A 25,751-nucleotide genomic window follows, 5' to 3' on the forward strand; every position below is an offset into this window, starting at 1 on the left:
CGCAAAGGGAAGTGGCTCCGCGTGCGATTTGCTCTGTCCTCATTCTAATTTAAACGACCAACATAGATTCATAAGTAGTGGATGAATTTCAATCCATATCACAGGGTTTACATCCAATTTTCTTGTATTGTCTTCCAAGCAAATAATATTAAACTGGATATTAATATATTTTGTTCATTTATTTCTTGGGTAAACGTGTATTGAAATTGGTCGGGGCATATTTACCAACATTACCAATGTGAACCTTACCGGTGGTGTCCAATCCAGTAGCGATTTTGGCTATCTTTTTCCTCTTTTCGTTCCTATCGTGGTACAGAGGGGACTTGACGTTGAAAAGACATTCTTGCACCCCCAAAGATCACAAAATCTTGATGTTTTTTTTCTAAATACCACGTAGCCATCTTCCTGTCCCATGAGCAACAGGTCTCCAAAAATTGAACATATTCAATTCAGCTGTCCACAGCTTTCCACAGGCTTTCCACAGGGGTAAACATGCCCACAAAGGTCACTGAGTGAATACACACTGAATGACTTTTGTAAAAGATGACTCCAGAGTTTGAAGCTGGAGCGGCCACCTGAAACACGGTCACAATAGTCGTAATCATCTGCACACCTATTGACTTTTGTGGTTAACGTTATACAACTTTCAACAAGGCGGGACATACTTCGTAACAACAGTGCAACATTTTTTTGGAAACAAGCCACAAAATGACTTTTGTCATGCAGTGTATGGAGGCCTTAAGGGCCCTGGGTCATGTTAGATTCAGCACTGAAGATATTCCTCGTACAAGCGTGAATCATTTCGACGTACTGTGAGATGTGAGAGACCCCTATTGGCACATTTGTGTAACTTTATCTTGCCTGCCTGGCTGCTGCCATTATTGTTCTTTTATTTTTTTAAGTTTAACTGAAACTAAGGTTAATAGAGCACTCCTTAACTGGAATCATTTTGTACTAATTATACAGCGACTGCTCAACTTAAATACTTCACCGAAATGTGCTATTCGGGAATCTTCGGAAACAAAATATTCAAACAAAATCCCACTATAGTTAATGAAATGTCACCAGAGATTCAGGAGATTTTAAGTATAACTAGATGTACTGCGTTATTTCAGTTAAATTCATATTAATTTTTGTTGAACTGAAAACATTTTAAGCCAAACTTATATGAGGTAATTGTGACCACTTCGGGGCGAATCTACATGTATTTCGGTACTTTCCTTCTATTTGTTGTAAGAACTTTGCATACATTAAAACAATGGCCCAGTCCTGTTATACAAGTGTTTTATCATTTTTGGGACATTTTCTACCCTCTGCGTCCTCCACATCTTATAAAGTTGCATTAGTGATGAAGAATTGGCAATCTCCGCAATCAGAAGTATCTCACTGATCTTTGTAGAATTAACGGTCCTTCTGGAATCAATTTTTCCCTTAAAACAAAAAAAACCCTCACCATCATCGGCCTAGAAATAGAAATAAGCCTCGAGTTTAGTGACCCAACTAACAGTTCGATGGCAGCACTACTGATTGTGAAATCACTGGATGTGCTGAATAATCACAATCGTGTCTAGGTCAAACCACAGCAAAAAAGTCACACAAAAATCAAACACATATAACGGACCTGTGATACTACCCTTCAGAGTAGGTCGGAAGTGCTGGGTTATCTTAACTAAGATCGACCTTCGGGCAGTCCTCCTACAGCAACTCTTGACCTCCATTTTTGAATTGAACATAATAAAATTCCACATTGAGATTATCATTGATCATTTTTTATTAAAAAAAATCTATCTCCATGTATTTCAGTAATTAGCTTCTGTTTTTTTATAAATGTTTTCTTCTGTGTTTTGAACATACCACCATAGGCGCACCACAAATTTTATAGAACTACTTGTAATAGTAGATTGCACAACTGGCCATTGTGAAATCGTGACTTTTATGCACAATGTAAAAGTGCTGAATAATCTCAAATGTGATTAGGTCAAACCATGGGAAATATGATGAACAGAGTTCATACAGCATATAAGGGACTTGTGGTACCATCATAGAATGAAAGTCCGGAGGTCCTGGATTATCTCAATTCGCCACTATAAAGAGCTCATGCTCTCGGCCTTCTACTACCCACACCAATGCTTGACTTCCATTTTTGAAACAGAAGAAAATGAACATGGATATTGACAGATTAAAATTGTTGATTTTTGGTAAGAACTTTCCATACATTAAAACAATGGCCCGTTCCTGCTCTACAAGTGTTTTACAATTTTTTTTACCCTCTGCGCCCTCCCCATCTTACAAAGTTGCAATAGTGATTACAAGAATCTCACTGATCTTTGGAGAATTAACGATCCTTCTGGAAGTTATTTTTGCCGGAAAAACACAAAAAACTCCCCATGCCCTTCTTGTCCGTGAAGGGCAGAGACAGGGGGGACATATCCTCAAGTTCGAACCAGTTGAGGCAGAGGACAGCCGGGGTTCCCCGAGGCTGAGTTCGACTGTAACTCTAGGGTCGGCTTAGAGTTCCTCAGGCGATGACATCATGCCTTAAATGCGCATGTCGAGTAGGGGTAGCACGCGAACGCAGTCGAGTCGGTTCGGGTTGATTTGGTTTGTTTAAACATGGCGGATATAGCGGCAATATACGAATTTTTAGACTTTTAGACTTTTCATTTTTCCCAGTAGTACAATAGATGTAGAACTGACAAGTCAAGAACATTTATGGACACTATGTTTGTTCGCCAGAAGGAAATGGGTGCCCAAAATAACTGGATTTGCAGAAAATGTTATCCCGCAATTCAGTTTGCAGGACTTCAGAGCCCACTTCAGAGTTGGAAGGGGGGTGTTCGAGACACTTTTGACCGAACTTTATCCCGATCTGGTTTCCGAACATGTCGGTGGTACAGCTATCAATATTTATCAACAACGTTATTACAGGGGTACACAATATTGGATATAACAATGTAAAAATCACGAATTTATCCCTTACGTTTTCGAGGCCGCCATTTTGTCACGTGGTTTTTGTCGAGTCTGCTGAGTTCAACGCTCATGCCATCGAGGGTTGAGCCTGAGTAGCTAACTAGGTCAGATATGACGTCACTCGGGTCGGTACCCGCGGAAAAAATGAAGTTCGACTGGAGCTCGACCCGACCGAGTCCAACCTCGGGTTACAGTCGAACTCTGCCCGAGTGTTCCTCGGGAAATACCCTACCTATATGACCTCACCATAGTTCTTGGGACTTAAGTCTAGCTAAAAATCTGTCTTGCATTTAGACAACAATGTGATCACCATTATATTTGATAACAGCAAACACTTTCGACTTGTGAAACAGATAGAAGCATCAAATCCTGTTACATATATCTTTTTACTGACGGGGCATTCAATAGGCCAGTTTCTTTCATTGTCAGATGTCAAGGCCATTGCGAATATGAGTGGACTGTTTTATCATAAAATATAGGAATTTGACCGTTGCTACGCATGTTCGAAAATTCGATGATATTCGGCAATAGACGTCGTTCCCACGTGTAACGGTCTCCGACACAGGGCTTTGAGGCAAGAAGTGCCAACTAGATTGTTTCGTGGGTCTTGAGGTGGCTATAACTCGGACAATTTAACTTTGGAGATGAAGCTTTATTCGCAGTCTCGTAGTTACATCTTACACTCACAACAACAACATTCTGGTTGGGCCGCGACCCACTCTTACTAGCCGAAGACACGTGATTGTGACCGGCAATCATCAATACGCAACATCCCTTTTTAGACAAGAACTCGTTAACACTAAATAATGCTGATTACACATAGTAGTAACTTACTTTAAAACCAACTGTTTACAAAAAAAGTGAATTGGTTTCAAAACTACTAGAACATGGTAGAATATGACACGAAAAACAAGAAACATACATGATCTATGAAAAGTCCATCAACTAACTTATCAGAAATGAGAATGTCTCTGAAATTGACAAATACAGCTTTTAGACGAGCTGAGGCAATAGGTTTTTGACTGACTGAGGCCTCACATAATCCTGCAGGTACTTTGGCTCACTTGTCATTCTCGAACTACATCTCAGTGGTGGTGGAGACAAATTAGGAGCCACTGCCACGCTTGGTTCACCTGATCCCTCTGAAACACCTGCCGGATTCTGGCGGTTTACAGAACTACCACCATTATGCAACAGTACACTGGGATTCGCATTTACACTAGGAGTGCCAAGAGAAATGTTACTCTGGGGTACAGCCCCCTTGTTCAAGACTGGCCTCTCAGGCAACTGTGGAACATGGGGAGGAGGAGCAGCGCTTGGAGCAGTTTCTGATACCTCTACAGCAGTAGATCTCATTTGCACCCGGTTTCTCCCTCTGACCAAATAGGTCCTTTCACCAAGTTCATCAATGATCTTCCCCAAAATCCAGCGCTCCTTTTCCCTATGTTAAAAAAACACGCTTTGACCAGTAGAAAGCTTAGGCAACTCAGTAGCTTTCTTATCATGGCTGCGTTTCATCGTAACCTTTCGTTTTTTACGCCCATCACTCGACACAGCTTTTTCACAACTTTGGTGCATTGCACTAGCGTCCGGAATAACCTAACGTGTATTGAATCCAAAAAACATCTGAGCAGGGCTAAGCCCAGTGTCCTCTCTCGGAGTATTGCGTAGCTCCAGTAGTGCAATGTACGGATCAGTTTTTGTCTTTTTAGCCTTGATTAGCAAATGTTTGGCCACTTTCACAGCTGCTTCCGCTTTTCCGTTGGCTGAGTGGTGGCCCGGCGAAGATTCCACATGAACGATACCGTAATACTTGGTGAATTTTCGGAATTCACCTGACGTAAGTTGGGACCCAGAATCAGTGTGCAACACGCGCGGTATGCCATAACGTGCGAAATGCTTTTTCATCACTGATATCACCTGCGCACTAGTGATATTTGGCAAATAATCCACTTCTAGGAAGTTGGAGTAGAAAACAATCGTAACTAGATGCTAACGACCATCAATTTCAAATATATCACTCGCTACTTTATCCCATGGTCCTTGACCATCGTCCTGAGGAATAAGCGGCTCCTTAGGGCTACGGGCCCTAAGTTCTTGACATGGCTCACAGGTGGCAACCATTTGCTGGATATCATGAGTTAATCCTGGCCAGAAAACAAGGCCACGAGCTCGACGGATCATGCTGTTGTATCCAAGGTGAGCGGCATGAATACGAGATTTCATATCTGCACGTAAACCAGCAGGGACAACGATGGCTTCTCCTTTGAGAATGATACCAGCTTCACAGCTAAGAGTGTCCCTGGAATCGAAGTATGGCCTGGCTTCATAGGGAGTGTCCTGCTTTGTTTCAGGCCAGCCATTTTTGATCAACGACATCAGCTTTTGCATCGTAGGATCGCAGGAAGTGGCATGACGTACCTCTTCCAATCTCGTATCAGAAATACGTGGGAAGTAATTAATGTTCATTACCCTCGGCCTCTCATCCTGAGTACCAGAGTCAATGAAGGCGCGGCTAAGCGTATCCGCGATTATCAGTTCAGTTCCTTTGAGGAAATGAAACTCCACATCATACCTATGCAGACGCATCAGTAATGCTTGTAAACGCTTTGGCGCTTGACTTAGTGGCTTTTTCAAGATTGCAGCCAAAGGTTTGTGATCGTTTTCAACAATGACTTTCGTCCCATAAGTAAGTACATGTATATTGATCGAAACGCTCAAGCCCAAAACAAACTGACAACAGTTCTTTCTCTAGTTGCGCCCAAGATCTCTGAGCATTCGAAAGAGATCGCGAAGCATAGTCCACTGGGCGTCCATCTTGTAGCAAAACTGCGCCAATACCATCCTTACTACTATCCGTCTGAATCTTAACTTCTTTCTTGGCATCAAAGTAGGCCAACACTGGAGCAACAGTCAGTTTTTGTTCCACCGTTTCGAAAGCTTGGTCACAGGCGGTGGACCAATGCCATTCAGTCTCTTTCTTGGTGAGAGCTCGGATAGGACCCAAGTCATTGGAAAGGTTCACCATGCCACAAAATCGCTTAACCCCAGCTACGTCAGTTAGAGCCGGTATCTTTCCGATTGCCTCAATTTTGCTCTCATCAGGCTTCACTCCGCTGTCCGTGAAGCAATGCCCATGGAAAATCATTTCCGTTTTACCGATTTCTTTCTTTTCCTCATTCAGTACAATATGCCTATCATCACAACGCCTGTACAGTCGTGCCAGCTTGACATCATTGTCCTTGAGGGCCTCAGATTGTGATGCTTCACATCCGGCGACCGTGATGTCGTCAGCGATCGTGAAGACACCTTCGAGTCCACTCAGAGCTTCCGTAAGCCTCTTCTGAAAAATCTCACTGCTGACTTTCAATCCAAATGGTAGGCGGCACCACCTATATCTACCAAATGGTGTGATCATAGTAGTCAGCAAGCTGGATTCAGTATCCTACCGTACATGCCAGAAAGCATTTTTCACATCGACTTTACTAAACATCTTTGCCTCACTGAGCATAGGCAGGATGTCATCAAGTGTAGGTAGTTTGTAGTGCTCTCTCATAAGTGCTTCGTTGAGCGGCTGCGGGTCCAAGCAGATCATTTGCCGACCGTTTGATTTACGCACAACGGTGTTCATCGGTGTAACTGACACATTTCTCGACGGGTAGCGTTATTGATCAGATTGTCCATAGTCAAAAGGCCTTTTTACATTGTGCGGGTTCGAAACGGATCGAGGAAGGTTCGGATATTTTCTACACGCACAAATGAGCCTTTGGTCATTGTGGCCAGTTTCTATCAGCGTGCAAAAAATAAGCAAACCTTCCTCGATCCGGTTCGAACTCGCACCGTGCTAAAAGGCCTGATAGGTCTGTCTCATAACAGAACGTAAGGGACGGACGGGAACCAAAATCAACGTCCATGGACGCGTAGTAGGATTAATCTAATATGCCTTCACATGTCACGTGGAGTACGTTTGCGTTCCAAGTTCTGAATGGAGGCCGGCCATATAACAATGATCTTTGCACTGAATAATTGCATTCAATGGCAATAGACCGCCCATATGGGAAGGTTCATGTAATTTTCCTTTATTATGCGTCTAGCCTTATCCCTGTGGTGACATGATTAGACACGCATTGAAAATGGTCAATAAAATATCATTCCTTTGTCCGAAATTGAATTGATTATTGATAACATTTAATTGCCATGGTTTGTGTTGGCAAGCAGTCGCTTGGCCTCACGCTACTTTCACCATGGAGAGAATTAGGATGTTTTTGTTCGCTGCTCCGCCGCCCATACCACCGCCACCAGTTTTGCTTACACCAACATTTCATAATTTAGAAGTGCGTCCGCCTCCGTTGCCTCCAAGACTTGATGAAGTTCTCACCAATCAACCAAATGGTCCATACGGTGGTAACGACGTCTTTACCAGGATTAGAAACCACCAGATGGACTTTTGGTATCTATCAGGTGAGACAGTGGCCTCTTTCCAGCACCTCGTAGAGGACATTACGCCCCTTCTGGAAAACAGGCCAGGACGGTACCGAGATCATTTGCTGTCGGTGGAGAACCGTTTACTACTTTTTTTCTATTGGATCAAGAAATATCTAGACATTGTTGCGATGAGTGCAATGTTTGATATCAGCAAGCAATCTGTTTGCAGGGAACTTTATTTTATGACAGATGTTTTGTGGACTTATTTTCAAGACGGTATAACATGGCCGACCGATGAAGAGTGGGAACAACTGCGGGGCAACTGGGATACTATTCCAGATGCTGTTGGGGCGATAGATGGAACGATACACGCAATCGAGATCCCAAAGACTGAGGATCCCCACCTTATCATAGTCATAACTTGTTACTGTTACTCAGCCACAGTCCAACAATGAACCGCTTTCTTTTGCATAGTAACTACTTAGATAAAAAAGACACTCAATTTGGTTAATACGAGCCAACCAGGCTTTTATCAATAATTGACCGCTTGTCTATAACAAGGCCTATTCGGTAACATCGGTACGTCGATTTCCCTTCATTGTCAGTTAACCAACGCACGTTGTCAAAAAGCTATTGTATGTATAGGTGGGCGTTCCTAATGTGCTTTGGTGACCACCAATCAGAAGAAGGACCTTACATATGTATTCATCACAGCAGCGCAGCCCTGGTGGTAATGTTCGTGTAACCAATAGCATCAAAGTTAACAAGCATGGTACGTTGAATTAGGTGCTTCATAGGTTCCCGTCTGTCCCTAACGTTCTATAATGAGACAGACCTACTAGGTCTGTCTCATTATAGAACGTTAGGGACGGACGGGAACCAAAATCAACGTCCATGGACGCGTAGTAGGATTAATCTAATAGGCCTTCACATGTCACGTGGACCACGTTTGCGTTCCAAGTTCTGAATGGAGGCCGGCCATGTAACAATGATCTTTGCACTGGATAATTGCATTCAATGGCAATAGACCGCCCATATGGGAAGGTTCATGTAATTTTCCTTTATCATGCATCTAGCTTTATCCCTGTGGTGACATGATTAGACACGCATTGAAAATGGTCAATAAAATATCATTCCTTTGTCCGAAATTGAATTGATTATTGATAACATTTAATTGCCATGGTTTGTGTTGGCCAGCAGTCGCTTGGCCTCACGCTACTTTCACCATGGAGAGAATTAGGATGTTTTTGTTCGCTGCTCCGCCGCCCATACCACCGCCCATACCACCGCCCATACCACCGCCACCAGTTTTGCTTACACCAGCATTTCATAATTTAGAAGTGCGTCCGCCTCCGTTGCCTCAAAGACTTGATGAAGTTCTCACCAATCAACCAAATGGTCCATACGGTGGTAACGACGTCTTTACCAGATTTAGAAACCACCAGATGGACTTTTGGTGTCTATCAGGTGAGACAGTGGCCTCTTTCCAGCACCTCGTAGAGGACATTACGCCCCTTCTGGAAAACAGGCCAGGACGGTACCGAGATCATTTGCTGTCGGTGGAGAACCGTTCACTACTTTTTTTCTATTGGATCAAGAAATATCCGGACATTGCTGCGATGAGTGCAATGTTTGATATCAGCAAGCAATCTGTTTGCAGGGAACTTTATTTTATGACAGATGTTTTGTGGACTTATTTTCAAGACGGTATAACATGGCCGACCGATGAAGAGTGGGAACAACTGCGGGGCAACTGGGATACTCTTCCAGATGCTGTTGGGGCGATAGATGGAACGGTACACGCAATCGAGATCCCAGAGACTGAGGATCCCCACCTGTTCTACAGTGGCCATGTCCACAAATATTGTATCAGCACTCAGGTCATTATCGACAATTGTGGAATGAGTTGTGCTCCCCTTGAATAATCGGTATATGGAAGTGGCCCCTTTGTTACTGTGCTACTGTTGTGTGGGGTGCGGGTGCATTTGTGGGGGGGGGGGGGGGGGTATACGATACATGTACTAACTCAGCAATTTATCTTGCAATAACTTCTCTTATCCTTCGTCGGAGTTGTTTTGCGGTTCGCCTAGCGTATAATGCCCTTGTGCGTTCCGGCAAACGGTTGACATTTTGCCGGATGTGGCCTAGAATGCGAACATAATTATTTCTATGTCGCTGGTACCCTTCCCGGAGAAGGGCCATCTCCTCCATGCCAACAAGCACTCTATCACACATGACTGTTCGTTCACTTCGACAACACTGTACTAAAAATCGCGCTAAAACTAGACCCATATCATAGTCATAACTTGTTACTGTTACTCAGCCACTGTCTAACAATGGACCGGTTTCTTTTGCATAGTAACTGCTTAGATAATAAAAAGGCACTCAATTTGGTTAATACGAGCCAACCAGGCTTTTATCAATAATTTATCGCTTGTCTATAACAAGGCCTATTCGGTAACATCGGTAACATCGATTTCCCTTCATTGACAGTTAACCAACGCTGGTTGTCAAAAAGCTATTGTATGGGTAGGTGGGCGTTCCTGGTGTGCTTTGGTGACCACCAATCAGAAGAAGGACCTTACATATGTATTCATCACAGCAGCGCAGCCCTGGTGGTAATGCTCGTGTAACCAATAGCATCAAAGTTAACAAGCATGGTACGTTGAATTAGGTACTTCTTAGGTTCCCGTCTGTCCCTAACGTTCTATCAGGTCTGTCTCATGATAGAACGTTAGGGACAGACGGGAACCTAAGAAGTACCTAATTCAACGTACCATGCTTGTTAACTTTGATGCTATTGGTTACACGAGCATTACCACCAGGGCTGCGCTGCTGTGATGAATACATATGTAAGGTCCTTCTTCTGATTGGTGGTCACCAAAGCACACTAGGAACGCCCACCTATACATACAATAGCTTTTTGACAACCAGCGTTGGTTAACTGTCAATGAAGGGAAATCGATGTTACCGATGTTACCGAATAGGCCTTGTTATAGACAAGCGATAAATTATTGATAAAAGCCTGGTTGGCTCGTATTAACCAAATTGAGTGCCTTTTTATTATCTAAGCAGTTACTATGCAAAAGAAACCGGTCCATTGTTGGACAGTGGCTGAGTAACAGTAACAAGTTATGACTATGATATGGGTCTAGTTTTAGCGCGATTTTTAGTACAGTGTTGTCGAAGTGAACGAACAGTCATGTGTGATAGAGTGCTTGTTCGCATGGAGGAGATGGCCCTTCTCCGGGAAGGGTACCAGCGACATAGAAATAATTATGTTCGCATTCTAGGCCACATCCGGCAAAATGTCAACCGTTTGCCGGAACGCACAAGGGCATTATACGCTAGGCGAACCGCAAAACAACTCCGACGAAGGATAAGAGAAGTTATTGCAAGATAAATTGCTGAGTTAGTACATGTATCGTATACCCCCCCCCCTCCACAAATGCACCCGCACCCCACACAACAGTAGCACAGTAACAAAGGGGCCACTTCCATATACCGATTATTCAAGGGGAGCACAACTCATTCCACAATTGTCGATAATGACCTGAGTGCTGATACAATATTTGTGGACATGGCCACTGTAGAACAGGTGGGGATCCTCAGTCTCTGGGATCTCGATTGCGTGTACCGTTCCATCTATCGCCCCAACAGCATCTGGAAGAGTATCCCAGTTGCCCCGCAGTTGTTCCCACTCTTCATCGGTCGGCCATGTTATACCGTCTTGAAAATAAGTCCACAAAACATCTGTCATAAAATAAAGTTCCCTGCAAACAGATTGCTTGCTGATATCAAACATTGCACTCATCGCAGCAATGTCCGGATATTTCTTGATCCAATAGAAAAAAAGTAGTGAACGGTTCTCCACCGACAGCAAATGATCTCGGTACCGTCCTGGCCTGTTTTCCAGAAGGGGAGTAATGTCCTCTACGAGGTGCTGGAAAGAGGCCACTGTCTCACCTGATAGACACCAAAAGTCCATCTGGTGGTTTATAAATCTGGTAAAGACGTCGTTACCACCGTATGGACCATTTGGTTGATTGGTGAGAACTTCATCAAGTCTTTGAGGCAACGGAGGCGGACGCACTTCTAAAATATGAAATGCTGGTGTAAGCAAAACTGGTGGCGGTGGTATGGGCGGTGGTATGGGCGGTGGTATGGGCGGTGGTATGGGCGGCGGAGCAGCGAACAAAATCATCCTAATTCTCTCCATGATGAAAGTAGCGTGAGGCCAAGCGACTGCTGGCCAACACAAACCATGGCAATTAAATGTTATCAATAATCAATTCAATTTCGGACAAAGGAATGATATTTTATTGACCATTTTCAATGCGTGTCTAATCATGTCACCACAGGGATAAAGCTAGATGCATGATAAAGGAAAACTACATGAACCTTCCCATATGGGCGGTCTATTGCCATTGAATGCAATTATCCAGTGCAAAGATCATTGTTACATGGCCGGCCTCCATTCAGAACTTGGAACGCAAACGTGCTCCACGTGACATGTGAAGGCCTATTAGATTAATCCTACTACGCGTCCATGGACGTTGATTTTGGTTCCCGTCCGTCCCTAACGTTCTATAATGAGACAGACCTATAATGAGACAGACCTAATAGGTCTGTCTCATTATAGAACGTAAGGGACAGACGGGAACCTAAGAAGTACGTCCTAACGTTCTATCATGAGACAGACCTAATAGGTCTGTCTCAAAGACCTAATAGGTCTGTCTCATTATAGAACGTAAGGGACAGACGGGAACCTAAGAAGTACCTAATTCAACGTACCATGCTTGTTAACTTTGATGCTATTGGTTACAGGAGCATTACCACCAGGGCTTTTTTTATCTAAGTAGTTACTATGCAAAAGAAAGCGGTTCATTGTTGGACTGTGGCTGAGTAACAGTAACAAGTTATGACTATGATAAGGTGGGGATCCTCAGTCTTTGGGATCTCGATTGCGTGTACCGTTCCATCTATCGCCCCAACAGCATCTGGAATAGTACCCCAGTTGCCCCGCAGTTGTTCCCACTCTTCATCGGTCGGCCATGTTATACCGTCTTGAAAATAAGTCCACAAAACATCTGTCATAAAATAAAGTTCCCTGCAAACAGATTGCTTGCTGATATCAAACATTGCACTCATCGCAACAATGTCCGGATATTTCTTGATCCAATAGAAAAAAAGTAGTAAACGGTTCTCCACCGACAGCAAATAATCTCGGTACCGTCCTGGCCTGTTTTCCAGAAGGGGCGTAATGTCCTCTACGAGGTGCTGGAATGAGGCCACTGTCTCACCTGATAGATACCAAAAGTCCATCTGGTGGTTTCTAATCCTGGTAAAGACGTCGTTACCACCGTGTGGACCATTTGGTTGATTGGTGAGAACTTCATCAAGTCTTGGAGGCAACGGAGGCGGACGCACTTCTAAATTATGAAATGCTGGTGTAAGCAAAACTGGTGGCGGTGGTATGGGCGGCGGAGCAGCGAACAAAAACATCCTAATTCTCTCCATGGTGAAAGTAGCGTGAGGCCAAGCGACTGCTGGCCAACAGAAACCATGGCAATTAAATGTTATCAATAATCAATTCAATTTCTGACAAAGGAATGATATTTCATTGACCATTTTCAATGCGTGTCTAATCATGTCACCACAGGGATAAGGCTATACGCATAATAAAGGAAAATTACATGAACCTTCCCATATGGGCGGTCTATTGCCATTGAATGCAATTATTCAGTGCAAAGATCATTGTTATATGGCCGGCCTCCATTCAGAACTTGGAACGCAAACGTACTCCACGTGACATGTGAAGGCCTATTAGATTAATCCTACTACGCGTCCATGGACGTTGATTTTGGTTCCCGTCCGTCCCTTACGTTCTGTTATGAGACAGACCTAATATGACGAAACATGAAATGAACATCCCTTCGATGATCAGGCCTATCGACTGATTCAGTTGAAGGAAAGTGTCATTATACGTACAGGATGGTTCAAAAAAATGTTCACCTTCGAATCGGAACAAGATGCACGCTGGGCGTGGCAAATACCCAGGTTTTCGAAAATTATATGTTTGTTTAGTTTGCAATATGGAATAGGAAGGGTTGGGAGAGTTGAAAAGATGTGCAATATGAAGTAAGAAGTGTTCAGGTTGAAAATGGTTGTGGGAATGATTTTTATGCAGTCAAGAAGAAGAAGTTAATTTCAAAGCTGTATATGAGAAGTTTTTATTTAGAAATTACAGTACCTTCATGGAGTTAGCATAACTGAAGTTATACAGGCATAGATATATGATGAAGACTACAAGCATCTGTATTTAATCATTGATGCATTTTGTGTACTAGTATATTAGAATGTGTGTCATTTCTCAATTATTCATCGAGTCTGAAAACATTGAGAATGAACTGAACTGAAGTGTAACAGCAAGTACCTTACTGTAAGTAAATCGTGCATGATGAAGATGGCTGTAGTCTTCATTGCATATGTATGGCTATATAAGTAGCAAGACTCTCTTGAGAGTACTAGTATATACCTGAACTGTTGTACCGTGATGAATTGTTGTACCGTGATGCTGATTTCAGCCAGTGAAGATTTCAGTATAAATCCGAGGGGGTGGACATCTTCATGTTTATGGAAACAGTGGTGATTAGTGCTTGGAGGTGGCATCCCGTGAATGAACGACTGTTAGTATTTCCAATATGTATCATAATTTTTTTTTTTCGGGTTCAATCCAAGAAGACATGAGAATGCAAAGGCTATGGCCATGATGCCACAAATAGGGTCACTTGATTGTTGCGTCACATCAACATATTCCACATTATCATTGTTTATCTGGTTGTAGACAAGGCATAACTGGAGGAATGTTCGTTGCAAATGTTCCGAGGACATTAAAGAATCGTAGATGTAAATTCTTTTAGACGTAGAATGATAGTATGATGTACTCCAATGGTTTTTTAGAGGATGGATTAATATTGAGTCCTTGTCTGCTGGTATTGGTGGTGGACGTTTGTTAGAATCTTCACTTTGAGATAGAAAGTGCAACTCTGCTGGAGAATAGTAACCGATATGTCCTTCGTATTTGAGGCGATTTGCATAAAGATGCATAAGGTTCATGGCTGCCATGATGACATCATCAGTGATATCAGTGTTGCCTACAAAATATTCAACTTTCTTGTAGTTCTGGAAAGAAAAAAGAAATTGTACAATGGATTTGATGAAGGTGTGTGCGAGGTCAGGGATGATAGTGAATTGTCTTGGAAAAAATGGTTGACAGTGCTATTGGTGGAAGAGGAGTTGAGGAAGTGGATGGTTGGAAAAAAAGGACTTTAAGCTGTCATCTATATCATCATCTCATTTTTGTGTTTAAAGATGAAGTTGAGAATGAAATATTGTAAGGATGAGTCATGTCATAGTTATGATTTGAGATGAATGAACTGACCTGTCTCTTTTCAGCTATATAAATGGCATGACGGTGTGCTTTCATAGTATTTGATGTTTTCTTCAGTTTTGGCATGATTATATATCTAAAGAAAGGAGTTAAAGTGTACCAATATCTATTGCTGTGCCCAAGGGCCATGGATTCTAACATGACTGGGACAAGAAACAATAAAAAATATCATTGGTATGGCCTTATCTGCTATGGTAGGGACAAGAAACCAATATCCATCCATTGGTGTGACCAAAGGACTAATGGATTCTAACTGACTGGGACAAGAAACAATAAAAAACATTCATTGGTATGGCCTTATGTGCAATGGTAAGGACAAGACACCAATATCTATTGCTGTGCCCAAGGGCCATGTATTCTAATATGACTGGGACAAGAAACAATAAAAAATATCATTGGCATGGCCTTATCTGCTATGGTGGGGACAAGAAACCAATATCCATTGATGTGACCAAAGGACTAATGGATTCTAACTGACTGGGACAAGAAACAATAAAACACATTCATTGGTATGGCCTTATGTGCAATGGTAAGGACAAGACACCAATATCTATTGCTGTGCCATAGGGCCATGGATTCTAACATGTCTGGGACAAGAAACAATAAAAAATATCATTGGTATGGCCTTATCTGCTATGCTAGGGACGAGAAACCAATATCCATTGATGTGACCAAAGGACTAATGGATTCTAACTGACTGGAACAAGAAACAATAAAAAACATTCATTGGTATGGCCTTATGTGCAATGGTAAGGACAAGACACCAATATCTATTGCTGTGCCCAAGGGCCATGGATTCTAACATGACTGGGACAAGAAACGATAAAAAAACACATTGGTATGGCCTTATCTGCTATGGTTGGGACAAGAAACCAATATCCATTGATGTGACCAAAGGACTAATGGATTCTAACTGACTGGGACAAGAAACAATAAAACGCATTCATTGGTATGGCCTTATGTGCAATGGTAAGAACAAGACACCAATATCTATTGCTGTGCCCAAGGGCCATGGATTCTAACATGACTGGAAATAATAAAAAATATCATTGGTATGGCCTTGTAACTGACTGTGAAACGTTGAAAAAAGTCATTGGTATGGCCTTTATATGATGTCCAGATTTAATCCATATCTTACTTTTATTCGTGTGAAAATAGGTGCTAACGGAACAGTAAAAACAAAGAACGGGTAGGCCTACCATACGATCTCGGTTCAAGCCGGCAACTGTCTTCCTACATGAATGAGTAGCGTGACCAAATAAGGAATCCCATTGACAACATTTTTACGCGGGCTTTTATTTCATTGGTTTAAAGAAGTATGACGCATAAATTATTCATCGAGACCCGTGAAAAGCGTTCTACAACTCTGGATCGGCGGCGTCAATTTAAGCCGCGATTTCTATGAAATCTGACACTAATTCTGGGAACTGAGAAGACATGAACTTAAGACCCATCTCGCCCCCCCCCCCCCCCCCCCCACCCCCTAGATTTTAAATTGCAGATCTGCACAAGTCTCAGGACCCAAGTTTTGACCACCTAAAAAGCCGGAATGCAACTACGCAGTTGAGTTACCGTACGTCGTTAGACCAAGCTGCATTTTGGATCATCTTTCAACGATCGTCGACAAACTATTTCTCAAATCAATCTTAATCAATTGAACAATCCAAGCCTTCCCTAATGTTTCATCAATACCTGCAATAACACAGGCAGCCAAAATCGCCCATGAAGTTGTGAATTCGATGAGAACTTACCTCTTGTATCTGCGTATAATAGCTAGACACGAAGCGTTCTCCGGCACTGTCTCCTTGCTTCTGAACTGCGCAGACTCCGAGACGTGACGTTGGCTTCACGTGGGACTGCACGTGGGATAACTCGCGCAAAATTTAAAATGCCCCCCGATGGGGTGCTCACTAAATTGCGCTAGTAACACAACCTGGTGCAAAATTCATGAACTACGCTTATTGATAATGAAAGAGAAAGCTTTGCTCTCTATGATCAGATTTGTTTCATGATCCCCAACTTAAAGAATTGGGAGAAATCAGCTTCTGGAACAGTTTTTGGAAAATTTCGCTCTGTGCCACCTAGTGGCCAAATCGCTCATCCTGCGGAACCCACACTTGGTCTGTTCAGGAGTTCTAAAGGGTGTCAATGGCTAAAAGGGAAAATCAAAAGAAAATCTCCAGTCGTTTCAAAGTTATCAGTGTGACGAGAATCAATACGAGTTTTTCATAACACGCCACCTATAGGACTAAAAAATTGATGAAATAAAAAAATCGTGTGATATATGGTGTGCCATCACCTGTAAAGCCTACCATAAAAATCTGGTGAGAAACCCACCCTTACAAAGGGACTTATGGTAGATTTTGTTTTTTCACAAAGCGCCCTCTGGTGGCTAAACCATGAATCAAATCGAGTTGGATTTCGAAAGGAACCAACGTCTACTTACCAGCAGTATACAAAAAAAGATTCAACAGAAAATCTCCAGTCGTTTTAAAGTAATCAGTGTCACAAGAGAACAACGACCGCCCGACCGCCCGACCGCCTGACCGCCCGACCGCCCGACCGCCCGGCACTTTCGGTAATTTAATAACCAGGTATTTCTTCGAAAACCTGGTTAAAAATCCGTACCACCAATGCTGAGTCGCAATAAATTCAGTCCATTTCTATTTCCTCCTCCAGAATGTTGACAAACTCAAGCCCAATTTCCTCCTCCTCTTGGTCTAGCTCCTGCAGTGGTCCGGTGTGCAAGGGATAGTAGTCCTAGGGCTGATAGTCCGTGTAACAAAAGCCCGCATTGCTGAATGTTTTGGTTAGGGTTAGCGGTACAATAGATCATGCTGCTTAATTGATCAAATACAATGCTACCGGACTATGACTCCAGGGGGACTATATCCGCTGTCACACCGGCGTCAATTGGGGCTGCCCTGAACAAGGCCGACTCGAATCCACTCTCAATTTTTGCGGAGGTACAGCTTCCCAAGCCTCACTCACGATATTAACTATCTCACGCAGCCCAATACGTTCACAGGTCCCGTCATCTTGCAGTGCATTCTCCGCAAACAATAGTGGTATATCCACGATTGGTATTAGTGGCTTATAACGTACATATCCCACGATCCAAATCAGGCTGCCCCACCTTTCAGCTAGGGGTGGAACTAAACAGACATTGCGCTACAGTGGGATAATGATGAACTATAGCAACGAAGTATCTTTTAAGTTATGCGTGACGTCAGAGTGACGTCATTTTGTAAACAAAGGTATCCATCTATTCGCAAAACCAGCCCGTATGAATGTTTTAGATTTGCATTAGGTTTGTAGTAATCATATAGTTTCATGACTCTTCAATTATTCTGATTAATCTTCACGCAAGTTTTCGACAGTTTTAAAGTTGTCAATATTTGCGGCAACCCATTTTACTGGGGAACTATATCAGCTCATCCTCGTTTCTCGTGCTACTTTTTTAGCCACTGCCTCTGCCGCTACTAAAACAGCAGCACAGGCACGTGAAACTAAGAGACCCCCCCCCCCCCGTTCGGTTGCCCCCTTGACTGACAAACGAACCCAGACTACACCGACAGCAAATCTAAAAACGATATCATTTTACATTTGGGGGGGGATGGAGGTAGTTAGTCGAGGTGGCCTGAGCCGAATACTTGACTTGCCAAACTCAGCTCGACGCCGAACTGCAGCGCCACTCGCGGACAAAGATAAAACAACTCGACATTTTTTTCACCGGTTTTCTCGCTGCGCATGCGTACCAGCGTCATCTTTTGTTGATTTCCGCTGGTACGCATGCGCAGCGAGAAACCGGTGAAAAAAATGTCGAGTTGTTCTATCTTTGTCCGCGAGTGGCGCTGCAGTTCGGCGTCGAGCTGAGTTTGGCAAGTCAAGTATTGAAGGGGTAGGGGGCCGGGGCGCGAAATTTTTTTCTGCAGGATACTTCTGCCACAGTGTACATCTGACAGCCAATCACAATTGGCGCGATCTTTGACGTCACACTGTTTATTTATGCATGATAATGCAATACAATGGACGATACCGAGTCGCATGCCGAGTGCCACTTCAACTGTGAATGTGACAATAGTTCATTGTCTGACCCCAATTATGCTCAACTCAAGGTTTGTGTCGTAGTGTTTAGGAATGAATTGCACAGATTCATTGTAAAATTGATGATATTATGCGTACAAAAGAGGCATCAGCTGATCTGATCGCTACATTGCAGTGCATGCATTGATTTGTGAAATTTTAAGGGGCAGTGACACTGACAGTGTTGCCAATGTTGATAATTATTAAAGGGACAGTGTATCCGATGTCTCGCGATTTGTGAAATTTTAAGGGGCAGTGACACTGACAGTGTTGCCAATGTTGATAATTATTAAAGGGACAGTGTATCCGATGTCTGCTGTTGAAGGTATCAGGCCTATTTTGGTAGTTTGAACATTGTTGAAGGGCCATTGTATAAAGCACATTTTGACAAGCAAACAAAATAAATTGAATGGTGGTGCCACCTATGCATACACAGCAGAACTAGTTACACGGTTGACAGATAAACATTCAACCTCGGCTATTTTGCCGCCGAGCACAGTGCGCCTTTAACAGACAAGTCCAATAAATACAGTCCACTCGACAATGAAAATACATGTTAAGATACTGCAAATAAATATATTTTAGCTAATATACTCCTCTAACCATTTGCTAACTTGTTCTTTCCAAGATTATCAGAACACGTGGCATTGTTGACATTATTGCGCCATGTGGAAAGATGATGTCAACAAAGACACGTGCTTGCCTTGAATTCTGATTGGCTGTCAGATGTACACTATGGCAGAAGTATCCTGCAGAAAAAAATTTCGCGGCCGGGGCAATTGAGCTATTATATAATTTCTCGCGCCTGTGCGCAGTAGTTTCGAGATCTCGCGGGATACAGAACGTGCGACATTCGATTTATCGGATGGTGTTGTAGTATTTTTTTGCTCAATTCCATTGCTATTTACGGTTTGAAGTACCGGTAGGCTATGAAACGTAGACCATGTCATAGTTAGGACCGCATCAAATATCATGACCATGGAATTTGGTGGTAAGTATAGCCAGATGGTCGCCAAAGGTGTTGTTTTTTTGTCACCTAATTGTCCTAAATCGATCTGAGAAAAAAGCATGGCCGTCGCCCACCAGCAGGGCACGTGCCTAGCTTGGCCTACCACCTGTATTGATAAATGAGATGCATCCCCATGCTGCTGCCGTAAATGTATGTAAATGCTCTATGCGTGGACATCTTCATCATTATTTGTCATCATTGACATATCACATTGTCATTGATGTAATGGTAGGCCTAGTCCCCCCGCCCCACCCCCTAGGCCTAGCCTACCCTGTGTGTCACATTCATTGACTTAGACCGGCGTGCCTGCCCTTCTGCCAAAAGAGGTAATTCATGAATTGTGGCCTCAAATATGGTGGCGTTTCAATATTTCCCAGGCCGATTACCCTGTCATCGCATTAATTATTTCAATGTGATGTCTTGTCACAAGTCACCTCATGCATGCACAGTGATTGACCAATTCCAAAATAACATAGAACATGTATCACGTAAACGTTCAGGGGCGTAGCCTGATATCGCGGGGGGGGGGGGGGGGGGTTCTTCGCCTATTTCTTGAGCAACGAAGGCGCTAAGCCCGTGAAAATGAGACCGAAATCTGGCAGGTCAGCACTCCCAGTTACGAACGACTGTATAAGGTCACTCAGGCCTCTCAATTACATGATTCCTACACCGTACAGGATGTCCCCAAATTAGGTGGGTTTTTTTCTTCTTTTTTTTAAATATGACCCCCCTGAAGCGTTTTTTGACCCCTAACATAACCAAATCTCATCCAAATGGCCTCATTTTAAAGTTTTCCCCTAAAATTATGATTTTTCAGGTGTATGTGGTGATATCAGTCACTAACTTTGATTTATGACATTGCTGTTCAGACAAATTGGCATGATGAAATGTCTCCAAATTAAGCCAAAAAGCAAAAAAACATGTCCCCCAAAATAGGCTAAAAAAATACAGGGTGTAGAGGTCTCCACGTAATTGAAAGGCCTGTCACTCTATCGTACAATGGCCCATTTGGATAGAATCATGGGTGTTACAAAACTCAGTAGAAAAGTATTTTTGACTGTCCTCAGCGGATCCTTTTCTCAAGCTGGGGTTGGTTCGAACCCCCCTGATCCCCCCCCCGGCTACATCCCTGACGTTAGACATTCCTAAAAATAGCACTGCGATAGACCGTATCTGCATAGTAGTAAGCTTAAACTCGTTGCGCAGGAATTCCCTACCTTTATTGGCGCAGATACTCGACTCAATGGCGGATCGGAGCGTAGAACATCGAGAGTATTCAAATGGGCTATCGTTGATTAGGCTCTGCTCATCCCGAGGTCAACCTTGTGTCTTCCTGTTTTGCCACCACATGTAGGTTCATTGGCAAGGATGTGGCCAATCAGGCGCCTCCCCTTTAACTATTTGCATTGTCTGAAGTTGTCTTAAGGCCTTCTAAAGCTTCGTGTTCGTTAAAATCATAAATCGAGTGTAGCCTGCATGGAGGCTGTATTTTGTCTAGGCTAAGTCATAGTTTTGACTATTAGTATTTTTTGCACTTTATGTGTTTGTTTTTCAGCATCATCCAATGGCAATGATGACAATCCTTCTGGTGGGAATGCAGGGCATTATGCACGAATCAAAGAGTTGGCTGCCTCCTATCGCAGGGAAAAGAGGAAAACCTATCATAAAAAGAACTTAAAGCCATATGTGAAGGCTCCATCCAGGGACATCAATGGTGCTATAGATGGTCCATCAGTTCCCAGAAGAGAAAGAAAAGGGAAGAAAACCTCAACGACAGGTAGATTGTTTTTGGTTGACAAATGCCTTCACCTCGTCTGAGCCAGCAATATTCAATTAGGCTTTATACATGGAAAAATATTGCTGCTAGACTAGGCTTACATTAGTGCAATTAACTGATAATTTCATGTTCTGGACAAATGGTTTATGCCTACAAATCCAACCCTATCACTGCTATACCTCTTTAAAATTTCTCACCAATCTTTAAAATCAAACCAGAAAAATTAGTCTTTTCCACCCTTTTTATGTAAGAAATTCCATGGAAGAAATTGCATCTTTTCTGGCGTAATCTGCATTTGGCCTTAATTTCAAAATTGCTTGTTTTTCCAGAGAAACTAAAGGACTTTCCTGAGGAATTGAAACCAAGTAATCATGAAGTAGAAATCGATGCACCTTTCGATTTCAAGTGTTCCAGCAAGGTTTGTGATTTGTCTTTTTAAGGTCTTTTTATTCATCAGCTAGTTGGCTCTATTCCAAGACACAAATCAAGTTGTGTATTTTATAAGGAGTAAGTTTCCGATTTGACCTACCATACTTTTTACGGCTGCAGAGGTCAAACGACGTGAACCGATTCATCTAAATTTTGAATTTTGTGTTGATCACAAGTCAGGTTATAGTTTGCAAATGATTTATTCTTTTTTAAAGGTTAATTGGGCAACACTGGCTGCTGATTAAGGCAAATAATGGTATTTTCGAATCAACACTTAGAACTTTTTTTTTCTTTCCCGGTAGTATTTATCAATGCACTTTTAATTTACAGTGAGAGCTGAACTTATGGAGCTTCTGAATGGGATTCGGGCTTCCAATAGTACTGAAGTGCCAGGCACTGAATCTGAATGGAAGAAAAGGCATTTTGTTGCGCATGCTGACCGGAAGCAAAGACAAGAGGAGAGTTGGGAGGAGGTGCGGGAGCCAGTATTGAGGTCAATACTTAGGAAAATGGGAAAACATAGTTCATCATGTGCAGTTTGTGTCTCATGTGCGTCGTCAGCTGTTATCAGGTATGATATATTTATAGGAGATAAATTTGTTTTCAAAGTGTACATGTAACAGGCACTAAAAATAACTGAAGGAACACAGCTCTTTAATCAAAACACAATTTGTTCTCTAGAATGTGATTCAGAGTCTGGAGCTGAAGATAGAAGCTGCAAGAACACCACGGTTTTCCCTTGTGCCATGGTCAACCCAGTTTGTTGACCAGGTTTTCCAGCCTTCTGCCCTATCTTCGGGAGTTTTTCAATTTAATTATATACACACTTTCATTCTTTTCAGATTCTTATAAAGTTCATTGGTTTAAATAACATGACATGATTTGAAAGATAGCAATTAACACGACAGTATTAAAGGGGCTTTCTTCATATTAGCAGTTTGTGCAGTTACGATGCATGTCGAGTTCACTGCTATATCGATCAGTTTAAAAGTTTATCATTTTCATTTCAGATGCTTCAAAGAGTCGGGCTTCTCTACGAAAGCGTCTTGAAAAGGAGAGAAAGCAACTTCAGCATTGTGTTAGTCTGCTGTCATGTTTCTGTGGACGAAGTCATGCAAGAGGACTATTTGTTGCCTTGGCATAATCCTACAGGTTGGCATTCACTTCATATTCATTTACCCACAAACTTCACTTAGTACATGTAACACAAAGTCCAGGACACAAATAACTCCAAGTGGTAATGTCCTGCAGTCATTTTCGATTGTTCAGAGAAATTGATCCAGCTGTTCTTTATCAAGCAATTTGAGGTTTAAAGCCTGGGTCGGCATTTTGCTCTAGGCTTACTGGTACATTGGTCTTCAAGTGATGTAAAGTACATTCTACCTTGTACATTTAACACAATTTGGTTGCAATGTAGCATGGTTGCAAGTAAAATGTTAAGTTGCGCCTCAATCTTATAGTCACATTTCTGACATATCCAGCATGTATTTTTACCAGCGTTTCGTATGTACATGTAGGAGGGATGGAGCAAGAAACTTTTAGCCTGTAGTCCTAATATTTGTTTCTTCAATTCAGGGAACAAGGGAGAAACATTTGCTTTGAAGAAGAAAATAGTTGATATACATGAACACATGACCAGGTACATCGAGGAATTGCCTGTGCTCATTCAAGAGATGGTATCAACTGTTCTTTTCTTCAAGAAAAAAATCAACACCTTGGAAGACAGAATCAACACCGTGAACAATGAGGCCATCAAAAACCAAGGTAGTCGCCATGCAATTATTTTTACCCAACATTTGTGGAGGTTGATGCATACATGTACTTGTCTTGCTGTGACACTACCTCTGAATTAACCTGGGCTGTGGATGCAGATCTGGATCTGATTGCAACTTCGTTCTTTCCCAGCTCAGGTTCAGTTTACTAATACAAATGTACTACGCCCTGCTTTTAATTAATTCAAACCGAATGCCTTTCATTAATCTAACTGGACAGACATAAACTATTGGTTTGCAGATGTATGTGCATTACCTTTGTTGATGACTTCAGAATTTTAATGTCCAGCTCTCCTTCTATTTAAGAAAACCATGGATTGGTGATGTTGCTGCTGGAATCAAAGGAATTCTACACAGACCTTCTCCTAGAAGCAACAGATGTATTTGAATGTATAGACACTGACATAGAGATCGTGGTGTATTTTGAGGAAGGGGAGGTGCAACCTGGTGGTGAAGAATCAAATTCGGAGGAGGATGCGTCTAGCTCTGAGGAGGAGGATTGTGATGACATTGGCATTGAGTACGTGTAATTAACCCTTTGAAGCCGGATTTATTTCAGAAATCCCGATCTTTTTCGACTTGATTTGGTCTAAGTTTGTCTAAAAGGGTATAGTGTCCCCAAATGTCACTCGAAGCTAACAAAGTATGCCACAAGATGCTAACGTTTTCGGAACTCTGTGGCATCTCTTAAGGCCCTTGCACTGTTGCAGAGGTTCTCAAGAAGCATGTTTGTGAATAAGGTGACTTTTTCTAGTGAAAGTTCGAACTTCCAATGCAGTTTATTGGGAAACTACGCCACAAATCAGGTGTTGTGACGTTCCTAAAATGACGTCATATGGCAAAAAGTGTCAACTGAGGCAAAACTGTTCAGTGAGAGTTCTTTTTGCTCGTCTGGCGCTCAGGAATCTGCCAACTGTTCGACGATACAGCGATGTTCCGGCCCTGGGGACAAACTTAGCCATGAGGGGGGTACCTGCTGCTGGTTAATTTTTTTATCTGACCGCAGGGGGCTAGGCTGATGTCCTGCAACTCCCAAAACGACTTAGAATTATTGCCGGACCACTAGGGACCTTGGAAAATGCCTTTTGTGTAATCTGATATATTGTGAATCCACCAATTATGTATAAGCAGATTTGTATTACTGGCTGAATGTGAATTTCAGCAGCAATAAAATGATTCTTGCATCAAATTACATGCACTTGTTTTCATTGTTGCTCACCTTGGGTGAACACAGCTGATACTATCAGGCTGCCTACATGTATAAAGAAACATCAATTTTTGCCGGAAATGAGCAGACAGGTGTCAAAGATGTGTATGGTCAAGTAGCATCTGCCTCATCTTGACTGAGAAAGGTTGTGTATTCAAGTTGCCCTTGTCCTTGTGTCATCCCCTGAAGGCCACGCTTTGAAGTGACTGACCATTGTATTGTCCTGCATGTACATGTATACATGTATTGGGCTGTTGGATTACTGAGAAAAATCAAACTACTCTGAATGACATCTTCAAAGACCGTACTTCAGTATGCGGTAGGTGTATTCTGGTTGGATGTGACATTGTCTCAAGTAAACCATCATTCTGAATTACATACCATATGCAGCTGCAGTATTTTGGTTAGAAGTGACATTATATCGTACATGTAGGTAAACCCAACTCTTCTGAATGACATCATCAGAGTCATTATTTCCGTACGATCAGGCGTATTCAGGTTGGATGTGACATTGTGTCGAAAGTAAACCGACCATTCTGGATGACGTCTCAGAGACGGTATTTCCATACGATCAGGCGTATTCAAGTTGGATGTGACATTGTGTCGAAAGTAAACCGACCATT

The 25,751-nt window shown here is 42.5% G+C and overlaps 1 protein-coding gene and 1 long non-coding RNA gene across 2 annotated transcripts; one reads left to right on the plus strand and one right to left on the minus strand.

Moving 5' to 3' along the window:
• Positions 1-13,612: 13,612 nt before the first annotated feature.
• Positions 13,613-16,896, minus strand: LOC135500513 (uncharacterized). Its single transcript, XR_010449460.1, has 2 exons — positions 16,600-16,896; positions 13,613-14,580 (listed from the first exon to the last, which is right to left on the minus strand). It is a non-coding gene; the product is annotated as an uncharacterized LOC135500513 (long non-coding RNA).
• Positions 16,897-19,731: 2,835 nt separating this feature from the next.
• LOC135500558 (uncharacterized) lies at positions 19,732-25,238 on the plus strand. The gene is made up of 7 exons (XM_064792091.1): positions 19,732-19,925; positions 21,499-21,720; positions 22,050-22,138; positions 22,480-22,720; positions 23,160-23,301; positions 23,725-23,913; positions 24,228-25,238. The coding sequence occupies exons 4-7, from the start codon at positions 22,679-22,681 to the stop codon at positions 24,449-24,451; spliced, it is 597 nt and encodes a 198-aa protein (XP_064648161.1). The 5' UTR covers positions 19,732-19,925; positions 21,499-21,720; positions 22,050-22,138; positions 22,480-22,678; the 3' UTR covers positions 24,452-25,238.
• Positions 25,239-25,751: the final 513 nt, after the last annotated feature.

Source organism: Lineus longissimus, chromosome 16, assembly GCF_910592395.1.
Source record: "Lineus longissimus chromosome 16, tnLinLong1.2, whole genome shotgun sequence".
NCBI classification, from domain to species: Eukaryota; Metazoa; Nemertea; class Pilidiophora; order Heteronemertea; family Lineidae; genus Lineus; species Lineus longissimus.